Consider the following 26,325-nt stretch of genomic DNA (forward strand, 5'->3'; position numbering starts at 1 on the left):
ATAGCACAAGTATTGTGCTTTGCTTTTGTAAATTGGTATAGCTCCATTTTGTAAAGATTTCAGTGAAGTGCCTGCATTGTCCTCAGGTATAAGCCACGCTTAAATTTCCGGAGTAAAATACAAACCACAACTGCATTAGCCTTTAACGAGGTAAAATGACAGCGCATCGTTAAGTTATTTATACAATTTTAAACTTCTGAAGCAGAAACATACAAACAGTTGCTTTTGCAGAAGATATGGTTCCATTAGCTGGCACTTGTGTTGAAATGATGGTAATGCATGTTTTAGGATGAATGTATTAATCCTTACTACCAAATCATGGGCTAAACCCCGTTTTCTGTAAGGTCTTGCCATGTACAAGTTGAATTTTTTTTTTTAATTCTTTTTTTCCTTTGGGCTGTGTTGTGGACATGCTGCAAACAAATGCTGTGGTGCCATAGTTTGTAGTCAGTCTCTTTCTTACCCAGGATCTTCATGCTCCTCAAGCCTGCCTCATTGCGTTGTTTTTGAGGTCTTAATTTGACAAAATGTAGGCAGGTAGACAGATAACAGACAAGTGATTGGGCAATTATGCTTTCTATGCATTTTACCAACTTCAAGGTTTTCTATGTTATTACATATGTATTAATATATGCATGTGTGTATAAATGTATGGTATTCATGATAGATAGGTGTGAACAATTGAAGAAAATGAGAACAAGACAAATTTGTAAAAATATGCTTGTTTTCTTCTTCCCTCTTGAAAAAAATTGTAAATACATGTTTTGAGGAGTTGTTGCAGTTCCTAGTGATGATATACTAGTACGGTTTTAGTTTAAATGTGAGGTTTGTGTTTCTGGTCTGATCTTGCATTGAAAGCTGTAGGTGTTTCACCCTTCTGTCTGGTCCTTTCCTGAGGAGAACGGAGGATTACTTGTAGTAAGTGCAGACTGGCAAGTTTTCTTTATGGGGAACCTTTGTTCTTTTCACTTGGCCAAAGCAATCTGTGCGAGAAGTTTATTTGCTGAAGAAGTGTTTTTGCCAAGATTTTTCCATATCAGTCTTGGAACTCAAAGAAACAGGAAAGTTTACAAAAGTCAAGTCAGTAAAGCATGTTATCAAAAAGTGCCACATCTTTCTTGTTTGTGTTCACTGAAGAACCTTCTCAATTTAATTTTTTTCCTTTCTCCTTTTTTAGTAACTCTGAAGTTAGTTTCCACTCTTGCACATGAACTCTACTAATAACTTTTGTACAATAAACATGAACTTCTAAGGTTTTTGAAGCAGGGACTGTGAAGGTATTTCAATCAGTAATACTAAGTATTTTTCCCAAGAATTGGTGAAGCAGGAGAAGTTACCATTCTTGCTACACGTATCATCTGATAGCAGTTAGCCCTTCATCAGGTGCTAGGGCAAATTTCAGAAATAGCTGCATCTCGAAGCTCAACAAAATCAACGCTTTTGGGGGGTTGTTCAAGTTGAGTGTTTCTATGAGTCCTGTGGACTGTGAAAAGAGAATATGATTTTATCAGGCTCGTAATGAGATTCAGAGTAGATTACAGAAAAGTATCTTCTGGAGTATTTTAAGTAAGGACTGCTAGACAGCAAAAGGGATGCAAACAAAAAGATGGTCATTGAGCTGTTAATCTGCACTACTGGCGTAGGTGGTAGGCTATACTACAGCTAAAAGTGAAGTCACAGTTTCTGACAGCCTGGAATGAAGCAATAATGGGCAGCGCTGCTATTAGTTAAGTGAAAATCCAAGAGCTTTGCAGTAGATTGAGAGAAAAATACAAAGTTGGTTTTGAAAGGTAGTCTTTAAAACAAAAAAGAATAGCAATCTATATGAAGTCTTCATTTTATCATTCTAATAGAAAACAGGACTAAAAACTGACTGAAAATTAGCTCTGAATTTCATGTGTTTCTTTGTGCTTGCACAGATATAGGGCACCGGCTCATTTGCTTTGAAACACTTTTGATGTAATTTAAATATACCATATGGAGATCCCAGCATAACCTTTAAAATGCATGAATGCAGTTTGTTGTGATCCATCACTAGCATGTTCTGTAACCTCAGGCGTGGTCACTTTCCCCTCAAAAAGGTCTCTGTTATCACCACAGTCTTCTTTTCAAAGGCATGATAAAAAGATTACTTTGCTGTCTCTAAGTATGTGTGATTTGTATTAACTGAATGAACTAATTTTTTTTTAGTCTGGTAAATTACGTAAAGGAAACTTAAAGCCCTGTCTAATATTAAGCTCTTCAAAAGTCAGTCAAGAAAAGTCACAGTTACTGAGATTGTCTTGACATGGCTGAGTATTGAGGTCCACAAATACTAACTACCAGATTTTAAACATTATAATGAAAAAAGAATTCCTTCATTTGAGATATTTTTTCCCTGAGTCATTGAGCATGCCTATAAAGTATACTTATAAATAAGGTGTACTTCTCAAGGCTGTGGAAAAACTCATCAGGTGATATTTTGAGAAATAGCACTTAACTATGTTTAAAGAATATTATACTTGTACCTCTCCACTAATTTTACATCATTTACACGTCATCCTTCATGTCTCTCTTTGTCTTTTTTTATTTTTTTTTTACCCATTCATTTGTAACATCTTGTTTACTATATTTTTGTCCTTGACTTGCTCTCACATTTTAAACTGAGATCAAAGAACACTTGATTATTTTCTTTGTGCAGTCCTTCCTTTCTTAAGGCTACTTTAAAGTTGCACCTTTTTAAATGATGTTCTTCCCCCGTCCCCCCTTTCTGTTTGTCGTTTCGCTCCTGCACCTTGTACTATCTTTGTATTGTATTGATTTAATTCCTGGTTGTCATTCTGCCAGCTTGCGTACCATCCAAATTCTAAAATGGAGCAGATAAAAGGTGAAAATTCAGATGGATTTTATGCAGGGATGCATTTTAAAAATTAAGTGGCCATCATTTAAACTTCTCTGGTAAGAGAAAGAAATGAAACGTCTGCCTTTTTCATTAGATGATTGAGGGGAGGAGGAGGATGGTGGCATGAAGTCATATTAAAAACAAACTTTTACTGCCTTTTCTCATTAGTCCCTGATTAGATCAGAAAAAAATCTTATGCATGTCACGAAAAAATACTAGTGTGTAGTATTTGGCTTTGCACCACTTAGGACGCAATGAAGCAAGAAGCAAGGCAAGTGTAATTTTAGGGCTTCTAGTAAGAAGGGTTGCTGGTAACATCAGAGACAAATATTGGAGGTGTAGCATAGACCCAGACTAGCATACTACCATATGTAGCATACAATTCTTTGTTGACAGTTTTGACTCTGTCTTTGCTATAGAAGGAGCATAAAATAATTTACATATAATATTTGCTCTTGTCTGTTGTTTACAGCATCATGGGAAAATTAGAAAGACCAACTTTATGAAGAAACACGAAAAGGTATGTATTTTATCTTTCTAAGCTGAGCTTGGCAACAAATATTTTCTTTCTACTGTACTGCTGGTTTTGTATTTCGTTTTGCCTCATTGTTTACTGTAGAAACAACAGAATTGCATAAATAACAAGTACTGGTGCATTTGTTTTGTATGATACAAATTTCTGTATGATGCACACATTTTTATTTCATTGAAATTTAACTGTAGCATAAATTCATCTCATAACGTCATATTTTTGTGTATAACAAAATGTGCTTAATAAAGCTAGTTAAAGGACATACATGGAAGAGCCAGATATCAGAATTTCTCTCAAAGATGTTAGAGTAATAGGTGGTGAGTAGTTTTGAAAGTCAAGTCACTTTAATTCCCAGTGATGCAGTGAGGTATAAGAGCTTAAGTTTGTGCGTTGAGGCTTGGAAACTTGGCACTTCTGTCTGCTGTTTAGAATTCCATCAGCCTATTAACTAGCCCTTTCATGGTTATATATAGCTAAATATCATTGGTTTCAGTGGAGCTATACCAGTTTTTACTGACAGAGGCTTGATATGCTAGGAAAAGCAAATACCTATATGTATATCAATCAGGTTAACGGTTGGACTTGATGATCTTAAAGGTCTTTTCCAACCTCAATGATTCTATGATTCTGTATTTATAACTGTAATGTAAAAAGATAAATCAAATTTTAACATTTGTAACTTGTTGACTTATTTTTAAACAAATCTGTAAATGAAGAGCAGTGCAGATGGCACTAAATCCCCACCGAAACAATCATTATATCCTTTTCTTCTCTATGCTACAGGCAGTGTAAACAATATGAGAAAAATTTTAATATGATACTTAGCCTAATAATTCTTTGCTTCTGATCCTGCCTATAGCCTTTTCCCTAATTTTTCTCCTGCTCCTGCAGGAGGACAGAGTCCTTGGCTATGCAAAGACTTTTTTCCAAGTTCTCTTATTTCTGTAGGGGCACAGTTTCTGCATGTGAAAGTGAGCATAGCTTTATTTCAGCAGTGCAACGTGTTGCACCACTAGGTAGATATTTACGTAAATTTAAGAATTCTGAAGTCTCTGAATGCATGTGTCTTGTACACGTAGACCTCGTGTGTTTTGTCCCTGGCACGTGAACTCCTGAGGACTTCCAGAGCATCTAGTTATTTTCAGGACTGCTATATTCTTGAAATACCTCCACGTCTTAATTAGTTGAGAAATAATTTTCAGGAGAAGGAATAATTAGTGTGTCTTAGACCAAAACGTTCTTCTTTCCTTGCATCCTCTGCAGGAAAGTGTTTTGTTTTATTGTTTCTTGGCAATAGCTTTCCAACTTGGATGATGAGATGGGAACAACTAGGGAGATGGGAACAGCTAGGAATGTAAAAGAAATGGGAAAATAGAGATTTGGTGAAGAAATACCGAGGTCGTGATCACCTTAACTGTACTGTAGAGCTTTTTCTCTTGTGTCATTGTTTATGTTAAATGGACTTCTATCTGAGTTCACTACTTAGTGTTCAGAAGTGCCAGCATTAATGATAAATTGTCTTTCACTTTATTATTGTTCCTACAGCAAACTAAATGCTACTGAGTAGGTACAAAAACAGAACAGAAGGAGGTACTGAGGAAAGAACTGTAAATGAGGGCAACTCAAACAAGTGTAAACAAATGTAATGTAAACAAAATTAATGGTCAAAAAGATGAGTAAGATTTCAGTTACTTTTTTTACTTTAATTAGATTAATTCTAATTTTGTAGACTTTGTATTTACCCTACAACCTAAGCATTGAACTGATGTTCTGAAAGCATGATTAGACATGTGTGCAGTTAAAGAAGCTCGGTTTGTTATCCAGCTGTAACAGGTAACTTGTATAATCAGGAAAGACTTCTAAGACTATGAATGATCTAATTCTTGCACCTCTTGGTTGTTATTAAAAATTAATGTTACTTTAAAGAGAATTAGAACTTCATAATGCTAGTAAATCAAATATAGTTAACAGAAAATATCTCTTGAGTTGACAGTGTTACATTAAACTCTGATTGCATGCAAGAAACAGGAGTGTGTCTTAGAGATTAATAAATGGGACGGGAACTTTGTGGCATTTCAAGAGTACCTTTGCTTCTAGTTACAGAGCAGTGGTCCTCTGCTTATGTGTCACTTCATAGTTTACAGGTAAGGACCCTTTCGCTATAAGTATTCATGCCAGAAACTGAAACCGCTTGTAGGTCAGAGCACAGTCTGGTTTTGAAAGTTTTTAAGGCATGGTAGCTGTGATAGTGGGAAACAGGACTGCAGGTCCTAAGAGGATCTTCCAGACCTATGTTCTTTTTGCTGTACTGTAACCTTTATAAATATTTGCACAGAGGTACAATCAGCCAGGTATAAACTTGTATATTTTGGTACGATGGTTCTATAGTGAGGGAAACTGAAATATAGGGATAAAGGATTACATATGTAGTGTTATAAATAAAGGCTCATTTGCTTCAGTTGATGTGACAGCTTATATCAGTATACCTTCCCTCAGAGAAGCTTGTCTAAAAACTGATTTACGGATCAAATTCACCTAACTCCAAGTGGGTGCCTGCATCTAAGCTAGCGTCTTTTTAGAGACAGTGCAGAGCTAGTCAATGCGGTCATTGGAGTGTGGGGTGTGATTTGTCTCATACTAAAGTAGGTTCCACGTTCAGTCAGATGAGTTGCAGCATAAACTCTATTGATTAGTTTTCTACTGGCTATAATGGGAACTTAGGAAACTAGTTTGGCTGTACATACCTACTTGACAGGAAGCCAACACTGGATGAAATAAATCCTTCCTTAAAGGTTTAGATACAGCCAGGCTAAAAATCTCTTTCTTGATTCTTAACGCTGTTCAGTCCAGAGGCTGTTTTTTTTTAATTAGAAAAAGTAAATCTTGTGAATGAGGGGAAAAAATTGACTTTATCATTCTATTAATTGCCTTGTTGCTGATAACAGCAGAATTTTTGGGGTTTCTTTGCATGGTTGTCCTGGAACAATGTTTTTCCAGTTAAGTGACAAGTGAGAGATCTTCCTGGTGAAGCTACTTTTGCAGGAGTGTGCTTTTTCAGATGTCAGTCCATCAGAAGATCAAATGTGTTGGTGTGTTTTTTATTGGAAAAGAGTTTGTCTAGTATATCTGCTTCAACTTCAGTCTAGGATTTGTTTTGTATCAGAATTTCTCACTTACAACTGAAGATGCTTCATTCATGTAGCAACCACAGAAGTTCAGAAATGCTTTCTGCTAAAAAAAGTGAGTGGTATACTCCTGTCTTTAAGTATATGCTAAAGAGGTTGAAAATTCAGCCAACTGAGGTTAAGGACTTTCTCCCTTTTGTGCAGGTAATTTAGTTTGGGTTAAGCTTTTAGTCTTTAAAGACGCTTTTGGTTCTCATTCTTGTTCATGAAATTTTGGAATGTGAATACATAGCTCGCAGTTGTGGGATGGTGAAAGACTTAGGCCAGTTAAACAGTGGGAACATGAAACTGACACTGTAGATAAAAAGCACAAGCACAGATAGTGGCAACTGGGGAAAAGTCTTTTTCGAACCATTTGACGAGTGTATTGCCAAGGTGGAAAGATGATAGAGGACACACAGAGTTAATTTGATGGCTGTAAAACTTTTTTAAGAGGTTTCCTGAATGTGGAAGATACCTTTGTTTGTTTTTAAGAGAGATGAGGGGTCCCTTGGATTTTTATAAATACTATTCTGTGTAGTATTCTGCCTTACCTCCTTGCAGAAGATTTGTAAAAATCTTATTCCTAACTATGTTCAGTTTGGAGGAATTTCTAAACCATTCCTGTTCATCCAGGATTTTCTTTCTGTCAGAGAAATAAAAATTAAGTGCTTCTTCTAGAAGTTACACTCTATTAGAATTAACTGTTCTGGCTTTTCCAGAAGAAAACATTTCTCTCAAATAATTTCAAAGTTCAAAACAGTATTCTGTCTAAACAGAGAGCTGATAATATTAAGAGCAAGAAACTTGTGAAGTAACTGTATACTAAACGCAACTTCAGGGATTACTACATGCTAATGGTGCTTGCTGGCTGCTTGGAGTGCACACATTTTAATTACTGTATGTTTGTTGACATTTTCTGGTGATAATAAAGAATATGCTTCACAGAACTGGCATGTTTAGAAGCAGAAGGGCAGGGGATTGTGCAGCTCATAACTTACACCATACCTGCATTCTGACTGAGGGTGCTGTGCCAAAGTTTTGACTACATGTTTCCATTATTTTTCATACTGCTGTGGTGGGTTGACCCAGGGTAGACGCCAGGTACCCACCAAAGCTGCTTTATCCCTCCCCTCCTCAGCCGGACAGGGGAGAGGAAACACAACGAAAGGCTCGTGGGTTGAGATAAGGGCAGGGAGAGATCACTCACCAATTACCATCATGGGCAAAACATACTCGACTTGGGGAAATTAGCTTGATTTGTTATCGATCAAATCAGAGTAGGGTAATGAGAAATAAAAACCAAATCTTAAAAACACCTTCTCCCCACCCCTCCCTTCTTCCCGGGCTTAACTTCACTCCCGATTTCTCTACCTCCTCCCCTTGAGCAGCACAGGGGGACGTGGAATGGGGGTTGTGGTCAGTTCATTGCACGTTGTCTCTGCTGCTCCTTCCTCCTCAGGGGGAGGACTCCTCACACTCCTCCCCTGCTCCAGCCTGGGGTCCCTCCCATGGGGGACAGTCCTCCATGAACTGCTCCAACGTGGGTTGTTCCCATGGGCTGCAGTTCTTCACGAAGTGCTCCAGCGTGGGTCCCCCAAGGGGTCACAAGCCCTGCCAGCAAACCTGCTCCAGCCTGGGCTCCTCTCTCCACGGGTCCACAGGTCCTGCCAGGAGCCTGCTCCAGCGCAGGCTTCCCACAGGGTCACAGCCTCCTTCGGGCATCCACCTGCTCCGGTGTGGGGTCCTCCCTGGGCTGCAGGTGGATATCTGCTCCAGCGGTAACCTCCATGGGCTGCAGGGGCACAGCCTGCCTCACCAGGGTCTTCACCACAGGCTGGAGGGGAATCTCTGCTCCGGCGCCTGGAGCACCTCCTCCCCCTCCTTCTTCCCTGGCCTTGGTGTCTGCAGGGTTGTGCCTCTCACATATTCTCACTCCTCTCTCTGGCTGCAGTTGCTGTTGTGCGGTAATTTTTTCCCCTTCTTAAACATGTTATCCCAGGGGTGCTACCACCATCGCTGATGGGCTCAGCCTTGGCCAGCAGCGGGTCCGTCTTGGAGCCGGCTGGCATTGGCTCTGTCGGACATGGGGGAAGCTTCTGGCATCTTCTCACAGAAGCCACCCCTGTAGCCCCCCGCTACTAAAACCTTGCCATGCAAACCCAATACCACTGCTTTCTTTGTTAGCCACAAGGTAGCTTTGGGGACACCTCCTGGATTTCAAAAGCTAAGACATGTATTGGAAATACCTTTTTGTTTTGCTGAAGAAATGAGTGGTTGTGTTTTGCTGATGACTAACGCCACAGAGGTGCTGGTGGTGTATTTGAGAGGTGTGCTTTCCCAGAAGCATTCTAGAACAAATTTTCTTTTGAAATTCGTCTTTAATCTTGGCTGCTCTGCTAGTAAGAATAAATCAATGTACACTACAAAAAAAGGAAACTGGATGTCATAGAGAGAATGAAATGCAAACTTAAAAGGAAACAAGTATTTCCTTTGTCAGAACTTCTGACAGTCTGGGTTATAAATAAGTCTCTGTAGTTCTAACAATGCTGCCTGAGTTGTAATACTACCCAGTTCTGCCCTATGAACTGTACTTCTCCTTTTTGTAAGACTGGTTATTTTGAAAAGATTTAACATTAAAAAATGAGGAACTCATATTTCTGTGAATTTAGTTGAATTCAGTGTTACTACATACAATAACCTGTAATGCCTAAAATGTCCGCCAGTGTCAGCTGAGGTGTGAAGATGATGTGTATGATGCAAAGAAGGATGAGGGACGGAATAGCTCTGTAAATGCAAGGTTGAGTAAATATGCTGTGTTCTGATAACACAGTTTGTAGCTGGCAGGTGGCTCTTTGTACGGCAGCTCTTGCCAGCAAAGGAGCTGACCTTGGGCTCAGCCAGCTGAACCCTTTATTTTAGCCAGCTAAACTCGTTGGAGGCGGATGCACTCTGGGCCCTCGCAGTCAGCACTCCTTGGGCTGCATCTTGAATATTCTGTCCGGTTTCGCTCCCCTCCAGTACAAGACACATCAATAAATCAGAACAATTTCAGTAGACAGGTATCAAAATGGTCAGAGTCTGGAGCACTTGCCCTGCAAGGAGCGGCTGAGGGAACTGCAGTCCGTCAAGCTGGAGAAGGGAGGCCTAAAAGCAGCCTGTCCTGTACCTGCAAGGAGATCATCAAGACTATATGATACAATGGTGGATGGTGAGAGAGTGAGAAACAGTGAGTGTAAGCTGAAAGGAGATGTTTATACTGGATATAAGGAGAACATTTTTCCCTATGAGGACAGCCAGACAGTGACACTGGTTTCCCAGAGAGGTGGTGCAGTCTCTGTCCTTGGAGGTTTCCAAGACTGGACTGGTAAAGTCCTGAGCAACCTGGCCTGACCTCCTAGCTGACCCTGCTCTGAGCAGGAGGGGTTTGACTAGCGACCTCCTAAGGTCCCTTCCAGCCAGAATTCTCCTATGACTGAGTGTATTTTAAGCAAGTAGAAATATAGTAGTAAAGCTGTTTCCTGTGTAAAACAGTAAGTTGAAGTTTTGTCATTTCTAATGTACTGATCAAAAATGTTTTCTTTGGTTTTGGTATCAAAATGATAACATTTTCATTGTCATATAAGAGAGGCAAAAGAGAAAATGAAAACTAAAAAGTTAAAATCAGCCAAAAATATAAAAACTCAAAGATTTTGTTGGGGAAAAAAAAAAGAGCAATTAGTAATTTTATTCCTGCAGAGATAGTTGATCAATTTTTTAAAAAAAAATTGGTTTTAGAAAGTAAAATTCATATAAGAGCTGAGGTGGACAAGGGCCTCTGCTCTAGTCCAGCTTCCCTGTTCAAGCAGGGTCACCTAGAGCAGGTTACTCAGGACCATGCCCAGTTGGATTTTGAATATCTCCAAGGATGGAGGCTCCACAACCTGCCTTGGGCAATAAGTTGTAGTGTTTAACTGCCCTCAGGGGTAAAAATTTTTTTTCTTATGTTAAAGTATAATTTTTTGTATTACAATTGGTGCCCATTGCCAAGTTATTCTACTCATGTTCTGGACCATAAGGCTGTTATTAGAGTAGTTTAGCATTTAAGATGAGGAACTCTTGTTATGACTTTACACCTCTGAGCAGAAGAGAAAAGGCTTTGGCTAAAGTGATTCAAAGAAAGTGGGTACATTGATACTTTAGCAGAATTGTCTCTTTTTATGCTTTTTCAAAATGCAAATGCTGGTAAAATATTTGTCTTCAGTAAGCAAAACACACAAAAATATAGCTAAAAGTTGTTTGATGGTTTTACAGATTTGTAAAAACTATTGTTCTGTTATGAGCAGTTTTTTGTAGGTGATCGTGGATTATAGACTGACTGTAGACTAGAATAAAACTAAACCTTTAAATTTTTTCACTAGCTAGAAATTCTGTGTGCTTTTAAGAAGCCTAACTTGTCTTGCTGTTGATAAACTGTGAAGAAAACTGTGCACCTTGAGAATGCCATAAAATGTAGTCTTTCTTCTTTAATCCTTAGATTGGGCAAGGTAATTTAATAGGGCAAGTAAATCCATAAATCTAGTGACAGGAAATTTGGCATCAGATCCTCTGTTATACCTCAAAAATGTTTATTTATTGTGCAGTTTGAACTCTTGCCGTGTTAAACAGAGCTTTATGTGTATATCTTGATCAATAAGCATGTATTCAGTGTTTTCCATAATATGTAAGTGGGCTGTATGAAAGACTACTGTGAATTATAGTGCCTCCGCAGAGACTAAAAAGATGTGGAAATAACATCTTGTGGTACTCCAGGAAAGATCTATTGGATTGAAAAGTCTTATTTCTGTTGCAGACCAGCAATCACCTCCTTGGGCCAAAGCCATTTCCCCTGGACAGATTGCTAGCAATATTATATAGTATTGTGGACAACAGAGTTGCTCCAACTGCAAATATATTTTCCCAGGTGAGTGTGTACTTACTTTCTTTATTTCCCTTTAACTGACTGGAATTTTTGAAAAGGTTTTACATTGGTTTTTGTAAGTCATCATTCTAGTTAAGTGTAATGAGAAAGCAGCCACAACAGTAATGTAAGTTGAAGACTCAGAGTAATACTTATCTGTATTACTAGCTATGAATTCAAGACTTTATCTGTGTAATGGTCTGAAACCTTCTAATAGCTAACTTTTTCCTGATCCTGGACTGTGATCTATGTTGATTAGTTCCTTGGCTTCTCATTGAAGTCTGTTAGCCTCTTTGCATTTCAAGTTAAGTGTATAAATGTTCACCGTCCTATGGCCAAAATTGGTCACCTTGTAACGCATGTTACAAAAATGTAGCGATGAAGAAGGAGCAGAGGGAAGAATAAGGTATTTGCAAGTGAAAGGTGTTTGCTGTCATACATGGATCTTAGGGATAATGTTTTTCATTTGGACCAACTTTAACAGTCTTGCAGAGGAGAGTCAGTATCCCGTTTCACTAGATGGCAGCATAACTATAGAGTTGAGTGGAATTAAGTAAATCTAGAGTTTTCTCTAGAGCTCTGGGTTTGTCAAGTGTAAATACCTATTCTGTATAAGTAGAGATAGTTTTCTATTGTCAACTTGTTTCTTAGATCTTTCATGTCCACCTTAGAAGATCTCAATTTCTTTCCTGCTTTCCAGCTGTGCTTAACTTTTACTTGTAGAAATATTTTCTACCTTTCCTTGTTAGGTCTCAAATTTGACCAAGGATTGTTTAAATCTAATGTCTGCATTCATGTAAAGTTGTAGGAAACATATGCTCAAGATACCTAAACAATTTTGCTACTGCTTTAATCATCGCTGTTCAGTGTTCACACAAACATTTGGCAAAATTCATCTCCCAACTTTGTACAATAACCAACCATAAATATACATATTGTAAAATCAGACAATAGAGAAGCTAGAGAATTGTAGTACTTTATTTAATCAGTGGTATGTGAATATCTTTGTTAATAGTGGCAGGGATCCAGGTGCTTTACAGGTGCAGCAGGCAACTTACGTCTTCACATAATGTTTTCTCTCAAGCTCCTTTAGTTAAAGGTTATTATGTGATCTGAGGCATGAGAAATTATTAGAAAACAACCTCAAATATCTGTTAATACAAGCATTTACTTTTTTGTAATTAGATGAGTGAGTTTTCAGCTTATGGTCGGCACCCCTTGAGAGTCAATGGATTAGCTTTCAGAGGTGTTCAGGAAGTGGCTGAAGAAATCAAGTTTAGACACGTTTATGCATCCTGTACTTGTTTCTTGCCTTTTGTCTGTCATCTCACAGCACCTCAGGAATTCACTGTGCTTTCAGAATGAACCCCATTCATGCATGAATGTGAGTATTTCAAAGCTATGTGAAGTTTCCTATGGGCAAATGCCATATGAAGGGACAGCAAAGGTTGTTGAAGCAAGCAGTTTCTGACCAGACTTTGGACGATGGCTGCAGCCTTGTAGCTACTTAGAGCAATTTTGGAGTACAAAGAACACAGGGACCTTAGTGTTCATAAAAATGCATAAATTTGGCCAGCTATATCTATTCACTTTTTTCTGGCTTGTGTCAGATGTAGCCTAAGATAATTGCTTTTTTATGAATGTTGTGTTGATTCTTTAATTCACTGTACTGTGAAGTCGGTCAATCAGGTCTGTCAGTCCAGGTATTGGTCACACCCCTTTCCTTACAGGATGCTGGTTTTGTGTTTTGCTCTAGGTAGTGCATTTTTTGATTTAAGACACGAAGTGTTGAAACTGAAACTCAGAATACTGAGTCTTGTTTAATGATGTTAGTTTATCAACAATGATTGACCTACGTTTAGTTCAGTAAGAAATGGAGTCTTATGAGACTGTTAGAGAAACTCAAAAGAAAATAAGATACAATCCAGGTAATGCTCAGATTGGTTTCACATGAGCTCTAAATCTACTGATGATTCACCACATAGGTACTTCTTGTTTTAAGGCTTTCCTTCTTTCTTTCTCTCTGCCTTTCTTTCTTCAAGCGTTGGAAGTCACTGTCACTGTGATCTTTCAATAAAATTTCATTTTTAAGATGGAAAGAGTGCAGCCTTTAAGGCGTAAGATGAAAGAACAGGCAAGAAGCAAAACAATCAACTGTCCGACTGCAACTGTGAAATTTAGAGCTTTGCCTGAACTTCGCCAGTCTCAAGGAGCAAATTTCAGTTTACTTCAGTCAAGTGATGTGAAAGGGAATGATGATGACAAGGCTGGGAGCACTACATAGTAAAATTTGTGTGAAGAATGTTAGCTGTACATTCTCTTATTTTTGGCTATCAAAAATATCGTGGTATACTTAAGCTGTGAATGTATTATATAATAGTGTTTTACAGTATATTTTCAAAATTAATATGTCTGCATATTTATAATTTATATGTCTGCATCATGCCAGATGAGAGAACAAATGTCATTATTCCAATGCACAGTTAAGTAGCACTGAAGACATAGTTTGTACATGGAGTGTAATTCCCCCTTAGACTACATTGCAGAATGAAAAAATTCAAATAAATGCTTCATCCTAATTTAGAGTGTACGCTAGATGGCAGTGTTATCAAAGAATAGCTGTAATTCTTTATTTTTCTGAATATATGTAGATGAAGCTATAAAGATATAAGAAGATATAAAGATATAAAAAGGTTGTATTAAACCTTAGCTGGATTAGGGCTAAGAAGTTGAAATTAAATCTGTTTATACCAAAATAAAATTTTATAAATTATTTTAAAAATATTTTTAATTATGAAAACAATTTTTGCATTACATTTTAATTAAAAATTCTTGAAATGTCTAATGTAAAGTAACATAAAATACAACAGAATTTAAAATAGATTTCAGAAGTAGTTTAATCTAGGCATAATATTTAATTGTTTTTTTTTTTTCCTTGAATAGTTTAAAACAATTTGTATTCCACTGATTTTTGCCATTAGTTATTCTGTAAATATGTTTTTCAAATAAAGTAAATATTTAGGAGCTGGGTTATCCTTAGCAATATCAATGCATTTTACTGTTAGATACCACAAGCTTTTATTTTCTTGTTTGTGTATGTGGCATGGAAATCATTCTTCAATTGTGCAGAAGTTTAAAATGTTTTAAATCAAATATTTGGCTTCTTAACTGATGCAACATTAATTTTATGTGCTCTTTAATTTGTAAACTGAAAGGCTGTACATGAACCAAATACTTATTCATTCTCCCCATGTACTGTCAGAAAACAGCATGCCTTGGCTTTAAAGTTGATCAACAATCTCAGTCAGGATTCAAGAAGGACTAGCAGCTGCTTTAAGATCTGTCATGTTGCTGATTTCATGATATTTCTTATTGCCTCTTGTTTCTGTGCATAATTTCTATTCACATGAAAATTCTGGTCATTAGCTTTTCCAAAATGAAACTTATGCTAATAAGCAGCAAAATTTCAATTTTCTGTTTAATGCTAGGGTTTATTGAAAATGTTTCATTTTTACTAAATAGAATTTCAGCTTAAAATCCAAATCTTAATCTAACTTTTGCCTTTAATGTTCATTAGTCCTTAAAATGGTCTCATACTTTTTTCAAATAAAAAGTTACCGTGTTTTTGTCAGAAGCATGATCTTTGCAGTTGATACAAGACTAAGTTTTTCCTGCTGTAACTTCTTGCTGTAATTGGGTTACATGAGAAAGAATTGGGGTCATTCATTTAGTTTTTCCTCACTAACTACTACAGGGGAGTAGTACCAGGAGAAAAACCCAAACATGCAAATTTCCCCTTCTGCAAATGAAAATTGTTTCAGTTACCCCCTTAAAAAAGTTGAAATTTCTCTTGTTTTTGTGCTATTTTTGAATAAAATTTTCACACATCTATTGAGGATTGTTTGAGAGGAAGTTAAAGTAAGGGGTTATTTTTTATTGTTTGTTTGTTTTTTAATTTTAGAATATTGATATCGGTACATATGTGAATATAGGTCTATATTCATTTGAGAAGTTTTCAGTGCTCCTTTTCCTCCAGAATAGTCACTGTTTTTCTTAGTAGTTTTAATTTGTCATGATACTGTTTTTTAACACATTGTGTGTTACTGTAACATGTCACTGAATTTGTTTGTTTGAATTTATTTGCTTGGTTTTTAAACCAAGAGATAACGGAGGTTAAAGCACTCTTGATTTCTGCAACCATTTCAGGGGACAAGATCTTTAAATGTTTTTCTTCAGATGCACTTTTGTGTAATAATTTAACAGATTGAAGATGATACTGCCACCACCACTGGGCAGTTACGTTCTGTGCCTGGGACAGAACTCGCACAGTTGATGTTCTGGTTGGATATATGGCTACGTCAAGCATGTGGCTGAAGTATTTTAAAAGATAAAACATTATTTTTAATGATGAAAAAATACAAATGTACTTTCACACAATGCTAAAAGCAGTGCAACTATGGGGTATGCAGTCTGCATCCTGCAACAACAGATAAGTCATAGGGTTTCCTTCTCTAGGTACAGCAGTTGCTTCTTCTTCAGGCTTAGGGAACAACCAGGAGTATGATTTGTGTGTCCACATGGACCCACTGTGCAGAATATGAAACGTGCGTTGTGTCCAAGTGCAATTATTACAGAACGGAGGGATACAAAGAAACTTTATAATGCCTACCGCAAGTGCATTTTGCAAAGGTTCTGAGAGTCTACTCAGTTCTGGTTTGTAGAAGAGTAGTATTTCGTTTTAGGTTTCCCATATTTAGGCAGAAATATAACGTCATTCTCTTTATAAAAATGTGCCTTAGTATAGGACGTGAGTGAATTTATGCACGAAACGTTGTGCAAGAATTATCAGCACCGATTTAAATTAAATCAGCTCATTTTACATTGAAGGAGACAATGGCTGTTAATTTCACGTCACAACCAGTAAGCAAGTAGATATTTTTGTTGTTATAGTTATGGTTTACGTTACAGTTTACAAGCCAAAACTAACCAATACTTTTTCCTCTACCAAAATGATTTTTAAATTGCTTCTTCAAATCAATTCGGTTCTCCTAACCATTTTTCATTTTCTAGACGTTTTATCTTGCTCCTGCTTTCTTGTGGAATATGCTTTTCATAAAAAGGATTGACTAGATCTACTTCTAGTTTTGAGCTATGATGTTATCTATATTAGGTAAAATGTAATTAAACCCTTTGTCTTGCATACTTTTGCATATTTTATTACTGTTAATACATACCTGAATGTTTGGAAAGACATCTATGCAGAGAGGTGTGATAACTTCTCAGAATATAGTAGTAGCTGAAAATTACCGAGTAGGTAACTGATCAGTAACTTCAGTTCTGTTTCCGTTTTCATTCTAATGCATTAGACTGTCACGTCATGTTAAAAAAAGTTTGGTCTTTACTTACATACAGAATCAGGTTTGGTTTTACTGTTACTCATTATGTTCAGCGAATATTTTCAGGTAGTTGTACAGTTAGAATTCACTTCTGATTATAGTGCATTTGGAATCAAATTTCTGCAAAGCCTATTTATCTCTGTGGGTCTATGGTGACACATCAGGTATCTTACACATCATAGTCTACATTTCATTTGTTAGACGTGTCTTATCTCTTTGATACTGGATCTAAGAAAAGCATCTGAATTTCCGTAAAAGTACAATAAATTCCTAAAACTAACCTAGTTATAAATGTGTAAGAATTTGGAATGAAGGTTAACAAACTTAAAATTTCCCAATCTGGCAAAATGATAAACTACATTGTAAATTGTTGGCCACAGAGCAAGAGGTTTTTGTCTGAAGTTAGAAAAAGTCTGCAGATATGAGATTTAGAGTAGTGTGTTAAGTGCCAATATGATATGGGTCTATTAGAAATACACAAAACCACTGATGTACATAGCATGCTTCCAGCTGGAGGGAGCCAGAGGAATGTAATTTCCTTTAATTAAAGGGAGCGGGGGGTTAGGGGGGAGAGTGCCCTTTCCTGGAGCATAAAAATCTGAGAGGTTTGTTTTCTTTTTGTCTTGCTTGCTTGTCTGCCTTACATAGCTAGATTAAGGAATAGCTAATATTATATATGTAAACTGGAACAGTATGTGTTAGAAGCATACTTTATATCTTGCTTTTTCAGGTGAGAATTTGATATTTAAACTGCCCTTTGCCAACTATGGTAAAATTCTGATTGCAAGATTGGAAAGATGTCTGGTTTTGTTGTCTACTTATTTGATGAAGGGTTTGCATTTATTATGGCATAGTCTTTCTGGACACCAGATACCCACATCCCAATTGTAGTACTAACTCTGCTAGTGCATTACGTTAGATCCCCTTGATGCAGCAACTTTGATAAAGAGGAATACTGTCAACTTAACGTTTTTTTTCCAAATGGAAAACACTGCAATTTTTTTCTACAAGCTCAGATTGTGTTAATGTTTGAAAATACTGAGTTTTCCATTCTACACTTGAGAAATCTTGGCAGAATGAGAATTATTCATTTTTGCTAGATCAGCTGTTCCTGTACTGTGTTCCAGCTTTCCTTGCTGTTGCGGGGACTGCTCATAGGAACATTTTACATCTGGCCTGACTAGAGTGTTGAACGCGAATAGAATACTCTCCATTGAAAAGTCAGCAGGTAGGTGAGTTTCTAGAGAAAAAGGTCTGGTTAAAAATGCATGTTGTGCTACACTATCCCCTAAGAGGCCTTATTATGAAGCAGAATGAAGATGAGTGGGAGCTGTTTTTGTTTTAGAGTGTGTGAAAAATGGAGAACATGCTCTTGTACTGGTTACATGTCCATAAGTAGATTATTTTTTTTTGTCATTAGTCTTTCTGAAAACAAGCAAAATGCTGGAAAAATGAAAGTTCCTGCTGATTTTGCTTTTTCTTCTCTGAAACCACTTGTCTTTGCTTCCCCTTTACTGTGAAAGTTCCGAAGTGTTGTGCTTGTCTTTTTTCTGGATAACCAAGTAGAGTCAGTGCTAAAATTTTACCTGAAATAATTGAGAAGTTTGTAGCAAACACTAGCTATGTGTGTGGGATGACTTCTTGGTAGAATATATTTCTGTCCTGTTCTCAGATAAGCTTAGCATTCAAAACTTCATGATTGAAGTTTATATTGTGGTGAGATTTCTTGTTTTCTTGTTGAATGTTTAAAAAAAAAGGTTTTTAATCTCGTAGATAATATTGCAAGCTGATTCAAGACATAATTACAGTATATAATGCGTCTGAATTTGGAGAGTGTCTTACTTTGCTTTATACACCCATTAGGCAGTACTGAGCATCAGTACCTCAAAATTAGCTAGAGATTCGAATAGTTGTATATACAAATGTTGACATATTTGTATAATTACTTTACATGTTGTTAAAATGTTGAATTATTAAGTAGTGAACAGTCAGAAGTGAGATGATTGTAAAAGTTAGTGTCTCTTGGAGTGATTATGTAGATTTTCTTAAATTTTGTTTCTGGGATATAAACAAACATGCTCTCATGTAGTTCCCTATTTTCATAACTTCTTGAGTTTTAGACTTAAATTACAAGAGAGAGTGTCGTCAGCCTCTGCTTCTGCCCTGTTGATTTAATCTGCAAATGACTGTTTGCATTTCACTGTCCTTCTCTTGCTTCAGAGAAAAGTACATAAAATTACACAGCTTAATCCAGTCTGGCCATGGGAGCTGTCATCCCCAGAATGGTCCTGCTGTAATTTCTTGCAGGAGGGAGCATTTACTTTTACAAAAAAAAATGGAACAAGATGGAAAAGGTCTTAAAAACCTCTTTTTTCTTTTTTTCTTTTCTTTTCTTCTTCATGAGAACTATTAAGATTTATGGTATACCTCTCTATCTAGTCTGTCAGAAGACCTTTGCTTCATAGCCTCCCAATGACAGGAATGATCGAATATAAACCGCAGACTCTGGGGTTATCTCATTCTCATTACTGGTCCATATAAACTTCCCCTCCTGTTCCAGTGCGAGTGAAGATACATAGACACATCTCGCCAGCACAGAATATTTGTTAGACTTACATAAAGTCATATACAACATTCATATATAATTTGTATATCCCCTGCAGGCTTGTTGTCCAAACAGGTTTGTAATGCAACCTTTTGATCCGGTCACTTCATGGTTGCCCATACCTAAAAGATTTTTTAATTGTTAGAACAGCTTTCTTAGCAGTTGGCAAATTTGTAGCTGCATTTTTTTTATAAGTTTATATTATTACTGTTGTATTTGATCCTAATACCTATATTCTATTATAGGTGTATCATGCATCAGACACGTTTTATTGTTTTGCTGGATCTGTCTATTGATTATAAAGCACAGTAATCTATTGATCAGTACTCTGGTGATTTTCAGTAGGTTTGGGAAGATGGTGATAAGAGGTAATAAATAACTCTTATTTTCTCATTCTCTGTTATTGGCCATTGGACTAATCTGGCAGACATTCATGAGCTGAAATGGGAACTTAATGCGATGCACAGCATGGTGACATAGGTTAGCACTTTAGCACTGACTATGGCAGCTTGAGAGAGCCTGCTGTTAAGCAAAAGGAAAGGAGAAAACATTACTTACTTTTAACCAAATAGCTGACTGTATTTTTTTTTTTAAGTCTCAGCATGGCTGTGAATAAAAATAAAAGTATTCTTAGTTCAAGTAGTACTTTCTAATTAAAATTGTGAAGAAGCTAATATGCTTGATTCCTTCTAGTTTTAGTTGATACAGAAAAGATCTTTTAGAAAAACTAATTATGATTGAGCTATGTTATGTTGTTCGACCTAGTTTGATCTTGTTTTCATTTTTGGGGGTATACTTTTAATACAGCTTTACAATCTCTTGGGAGGCTTTCTTAATCAAATTCTATTCTGTTCTATTTGAATTCTTTCTTTTCAGTAATTTAAAGTAGAAGACTTATCTTATTTCTGTGAAGAGCTTCTGGTAATAGCGCCCAGCTTGGCACTTAATCTATGTCTCAAAAACACTTAATGTATTTAAGAAGACAAATTGTTGTGAATTATTGAAAACCAGTTTTATGGAAGAAATTTTGGTTATGGCAAGAGAAATGCTATTGAGAGGGAGGAAGCGAGGACTTCAGATGAGATTGAGTTCATCAAGAAGATAAAGGGAATTCCTAAATTTATTCTGTCTTTTATCTAGAAAAAATGACTCATTTAAAAACTTTCTTTCTATTTAATCTTAGGTTTTTATTTCAGTAGTATCTCTCTAAGAATTTGCAGATTCATATAAACCACTAAGTAGCTATATGTTAAGGCTTTCTAAAATTGATTTACAATAAATTTATACTTTTCAAATACAATCAAATAAAAAATGTGATTTTGAGGTAGGTATGCAAGTTTGCTACAGTAGTGATGAAGTTTTATATACTCTGAATCTGTTAATAACTTCCATGAGCAATTCTTGTGGCCCTGTGAACTTAATGTTATATATTCCTTTGTGCCCTTTACATGTCTTAGATTGCATGCTATATAACATGGGGAATCCAACAGTTTCTTTAACTTCTGTTCTCTTGGCGCATTATTTGTAAACAGTATTTGAAGCTTCAAATTTTAACTTATCTATGAAAATGTGTTAGTGTATAAAAGCAGTAAATATTAATACATGAAAGACAAAATAAGAGTTTCCCTCGTTCCAAACTGTCCTTTCCATCCCTTCCTTTACATACTTATTTAGAAATTGGTTTCATGTACTTGATGGAAGGAACATTGTTTAATACTCCAGGAACAAATTCACACTGTGTTTACATCAGGCAGTTGCAGCTGAAGCTTGTTAGTGATTGCCTCCCAGATTTAAAAAAAAAAAAAAAAAAAAAAAATCTTCACTGTGGTACATGAACTCCTATTGTTTGGAGATAAATAATCGGCTCATCCCCTCTTTAGGGAAGAACAAAGAACATAATAGTACATCTGGTTCATCTCTTAAGACAGCAAAGATTAATTAAGCGAGTACTGCACAACCTCTCTTGATAGCATATATATCTAAAACCAGCCTGTATATGAGAAGTTTTTTAATCGCTTTGCTTTAACCATTCAGTGCATGCACATAATCTATTCCAGAATCACCAGCTATTCATAGAAATAAGTTAGGACACAAGACTAAGATAAGGTAAATCGGAGAATTAGGGTAGAGTTCATTAGTTCTCTTGTAAATCTCTTGATTTAAGATGCTATAACTAGGAAGATACGATATAAGACTAGAAAGAACCTGCTGAGCCCCCAGGTGACATCATTAACACACTTCATAAATTTTATCTGTCTTTTTCTTAAAAATAACTTGGCTGGTTTATCTGACAATTCGGATCACAACCTGTTTGGGGAAATGAACCATCTCTTTATTGAGCATTTGTATAGAACCTGGTTCAGTCTGCTGAACGGAGAGCTTTGGCTTGGAACTCAGGAAAAGAAGGAGAGTTTATGACCTTTGGAAGAAGGGGCAGGCCACTCAGGAGGCCTACAAGGACGTCGTGAGGTTACGCAGGGAGAGGATTCGAAGGGCCAAAGCCCAGCTGGAACTTAAACTGGCTACTGCTGTAAAAGACAACAAAAAATGTTTCTACAAATACAGTAGCAACAAAAGGAGGGCTGAGGAGAATCTCTGTCCTTTGTTGGATGCAGGGGGAAACATAGTGACAGAGAACACAGAAAACACTGAGGTACTTAACGCCTTCTTTGCCTCAGTTTTTAATAGTCAGGCCAGTTGTTCTCTGGGTACCCATCCTCCTGAGCTGGAAGACAGGGACGGGGAGCAGAACGAAGCCCCCATAATCCAAGGGAAATGGTTAGTGGCCTGCTACACCACTTAAACACACACAGGTCTATGGGGCCAGATGGGGTCCACCCAAGGGTACTGAGGGAGCTGGCAGAAGTGCTCACCAAGCCACTTTCCATCGTCTATCAGCAGACCTGGCTAACCGGGGAGGTCCCAGTTGACTGGAAGTTAACAAATGTGACGCCCACCTACAAGAAGGGCCTGAAGGAGGGTCTGGGGAACTACAGGCCTGTCAGTCTGACCTCGGTGCCGGGGGAGGTCATGGAGCAGATCATCCTGAGTGCTCAGGCGACACGTGTGGGACCACCAGGGGATCAGGCCCAGTCAGCATGGGTTTATGAAAGGCAGGTCCTGCTTGACCAACCTGATCTCCTATGACAAGGTGACCCGCTTAGTGGATGAGGGAACGGCTGTGGATGTTGTTTACCTGGACTTTAGTAAGGCCTTTGACACCATTTCCCACAGCATTCTCCTGGAGAAACTGGCTGCTCATGGCTTGGACGGGCGTACTCTTCACTGGGTAAAAGACTGGCTGGATGGCCGGGCCCAAAGAGTTGTGGTGAATGGAGTTAAATCCAGTTGGCGGCCGGTCACAGGTGGTGTTCCCCAGGGCTCAGTATTGGGGCCAGTTCTGTTTAGTAAATATCTTTATCAACGATCCGGAGTTGTTTAGCCTGGAGAAAAGGAGGCTGAGGGGAGACCTTATCGTTTTCTACGACTACCTGAAAGGAGGCTGTAGCAAGGTGGGGGTCGGTCTCTTCTCCCAAGTAACAAGCGATAGGACCAGAGGAAATGGCCTCAAGCTGCGCCAGGGGAGGTTTAGATTGAATATTAGGAAAAACTTCTTTACTGAAAGGACAGTCAGCCACTGGAACAGGTTGCCCAGGGAAGTGGTTGAGTCTCCATCCCTGGAGGTATTTAAAAGACGGATAGATGTGGTGCTTAGGGACATGGTTTAGTGGTGGACTTGGCAGTGCTAGGTTAACGGTTGGATTTGATGATCTTAAAGGTCTTTTCCAACCTAAATGATTCTGTGATTCAGTGAAATACAATTTCAAAACTAGAACTAGCCCTCGTGGTCAAATAGTTACATTGAGTGTCCCCGTTACTTCGCTTCCCTGCTGGCTAGAACTAATGTCTTAATTCCAGGTTTAAGACTACTCAAGGCCAATTTTACCTGCTTTACTTTTTGCTGCCATTGTCTTTTAGCACAAATAGCTTTACTTGCTCCTTGGTGTTTACATCAGCAGAGTTGTAAGGACACAGATGTCCTGTCAAGATGTTAATTTTACAAGCCTTCACTTATTAAATGTCTTTTACTTCCCTGCACATACAGTAATGAACATAATTGCAACTTCAGTAATAGGACAAAAGATGGTTCAGAATCACTGGTCAAAGAGTTGGCTATAATTTTGTGTTCTTTGTCCCGATATGCTCCTTGGACTAGTTCTGATATGGTCCCTGTCCTCCTCTCCCTGCCTAACGTGCTCTTACATCTCCCTATCTAGATTATGTTCTCTTATGTACTTACAACCCTTCTGTCACTTCAGTACAGATGATTTTGCTGTATCACATGTGAAATAAATTTGTAGCATTGTATCTGTACCAGGGACCCCTTCCAGTTTTTGATGAGGTTGGAAAGTACTGAGGTTGCGTACATGTACAATGTTAGAGCCCAAGGTAGCAAAATGGTACATTAAGAATATGTTGGATCACTTCGGTGAATATTTGTACCATTTCTGCCCTGCCAGCTGCAGTCAGTTCTCGCTACTGACTTTCTGCTTGATATCCCTCCTCCCCCAAAGACCCTCTGCTGCTTTCTGTGTTTGTTGGATAGGGGATAGTGGGGCTTGCCACAGTATCTTGGACAAAAGAAGCAGCTGCGTTACAGTTAATTTGAAAGAGAGGATTTAAAAATATGAAGCTTCTTGACAAAAGAGTGCCTCTTGATAGATGAGGAATAGTTAAGAATTGACATAATCTCTCTTCTCCATTTATGGAAATGGAAACTGGAAAATATTTGGGGGGAGCAGTGTGGAAAATTGATAGCAGGGTATGAGTGAATCTCACTTATGAGAAGTTTATATTCTCAGTAAACATTGCAAATATTGCTTATTTAAAATATGAAGAGTGACAGAATAAGCTGAAACAAATCCTACAGTGGCTCAAACTTGGAAAAGCTTGATTCAGAAAAGTATGTTTTTACCAAAAATCCCTGTGATTTGGCTACTCAACAGGTGAATCTGCCATGAGATTGATTATTATTATTATTATTTTAAAGGCTGAAAATGGTGCTAAATATCTGAAGGTGCATTAGGTGCTGCACAAGGTCCTTACTACCTTACAATTTAATCTCTCACATGAGGTGAAGGAGGGCAGATGACAGAAGAAATAATGTGATGATTTTTGATGAGATTGGTTCTAGCTATATATAAGTGTCTGCACAGTAAAAGTATATCTGAGCAGTCACCTAGTGTGCTTTTCTAGTTAATGGAGAGAAATAGGCATGCAGAGAACATCATCCCATGCACCCTGATGTGGACATGAGCATGTAAAACCACTCTGTTTATGAAGTTTTAAAATCTATATTCGGTTACAGTGAACCATGTCTTGATGTACTGATTTTGCTCCATCAACTAGAAATGAAGTCAAGACAGCCTCAGATGCAAGTATTTACATTGTAGCTATCTAATGCTATTCTATCCTGAAGGATTAAAAAGTGTTTTCTCAGTAATTATTCTTCATATTGACCAAAAATGTGTTTTCTCAGTAATTATTCTGAATTGCTTGTAAAACAAACAGAAATACCCACCATCAAATATCTGTTCTTGGATGGTCATATTCCTTGTAAAAACCTTTGCAGAATAGGGGAAATGATTTGCAGACCTTCCTAGTCGTTCCTCCTGTGGATTAAGTTGGCCAGTTATGCTGCCTTGCGTACTTGGGAAGAGCATGTCCAGGGTTGCATTGCATGGCTGGCAAGCTGGCGTTGGCCTTCCCGTCCCTTTTTGCTGGACTGCTTTTGACTTATTCCTGAGAACAAGTGCCGAAACCCTGTCTTTTCAATGACAAGGTTTTCCTGGTAGAAACTTATTTTGCAGAATTCTGTGATGACGATCTGTCATTTTACATCCTTGAAATTGCAACGTGAACCATATGTCTTTGAACTGTATTTCAATAACAGCAACTACAGAACAGCTCAGTGTCTTGTGGAAGACACTCTGATAGTGATCTTTTTCCACATAAGAAAGCCAAATATGTCAAGAAAGGTAGAATCTTCTACCTTTGTTGCTTTGAAATATGAAGAGGCAAAGTATAACCTCTGCAAGTGGAATTCATAGAAGAAATACAAAAAAATGAAAGGCCACTCAGTTATTTAAATTTCAGGAAGTGTTTTAGAGGTAAAATTTTAAAATATGACTTAGCTTATTCAGAGTGGATTTTTGGGCACAGCTTAACAACTGAAATTAAAATTGAAATATTTGAAGACAGTTCTAGATCAGATGAACAGATGGTGATCTGTAAGTGTGTTTCATTAGCATGTGATGGGGCAACTTTAACTTCGTTCAGATGAACATCCATTACCCTGCTGTTATCCATGGTAGAGAAAGGTCTTTAAAAAAAACCAAACAGCCAAACAAACCAGTACCAAAAATTCTGTATTTTAATCTTCAAATTATTGTCTTGTTTTCTATCTAATATTTAATTCTGAATATGATTATAAATTTATATGTGTTGCCATTTCTAACAGCATATGATGCTAGGTCTCCGTAGCAATTCATATAGAACATTGAAAGGCATCTTTCAGTGTGCATGTTTTTGCGTACATATTTTTTTCCCTGCCTGCTCACCTTCCATGAATGTTTCTTGCAATATAATACAAATGAAGAGTGGGAAATTCATCATCCTTTTATGAACATGCTAAAACATTCTAGTATGAGGAGTAGAATATACAGATAGAACATCTGTGCCTTCTGAAAGCTTCTGAATTCAGCCTCTGGTTAGTAGTGAGTTTAAAAAAATAAGAGGGGTGGTAGCT

The 26,325-nt window shown here is 37.5% G+C and overlaps 1 protein-coding gene across 2 annotated transcripts in view; it reads left to right on the plus strand.

Moving 5' to 3' along the window:
- Positions 1-26,325, plus strand: part of ORC5 (origin recognition complex subunit 5) — a gene marked incomplete at both ends in the record, with an annotated part of 73,817 nt that overhangs the window by 20,591 nt on the left and 26,901 nt on the right. For both annotated transcript variants that reach the window (XM_082308477.1, XM_082308476.1), the window contains 2 exons: positions 3,354-3,401; positions 11,409-11,519. In XM_082308477.1, coding sequence (XP_082164603.1) covers positions 3,354-3,401; positions 11,409-11,519 — 159 coding nt within the window. The remainder of the gene's footprint in view (positions 1-3,353; positions 3,402-11,408; positions 11,520-26,325) is intronic.

Source organism: Platalea leucorodia (assembly GCF_965183815.1).
Source record: "Platalea leucorodia genome assembly, chromosome: 4".
NCBI classification, from domain to species: Eukaryota; Metazoa; Chordata; class Aves; order Pelecaniformes; family Threskiornithidae; genus Platalea; species Platalea leucorodia.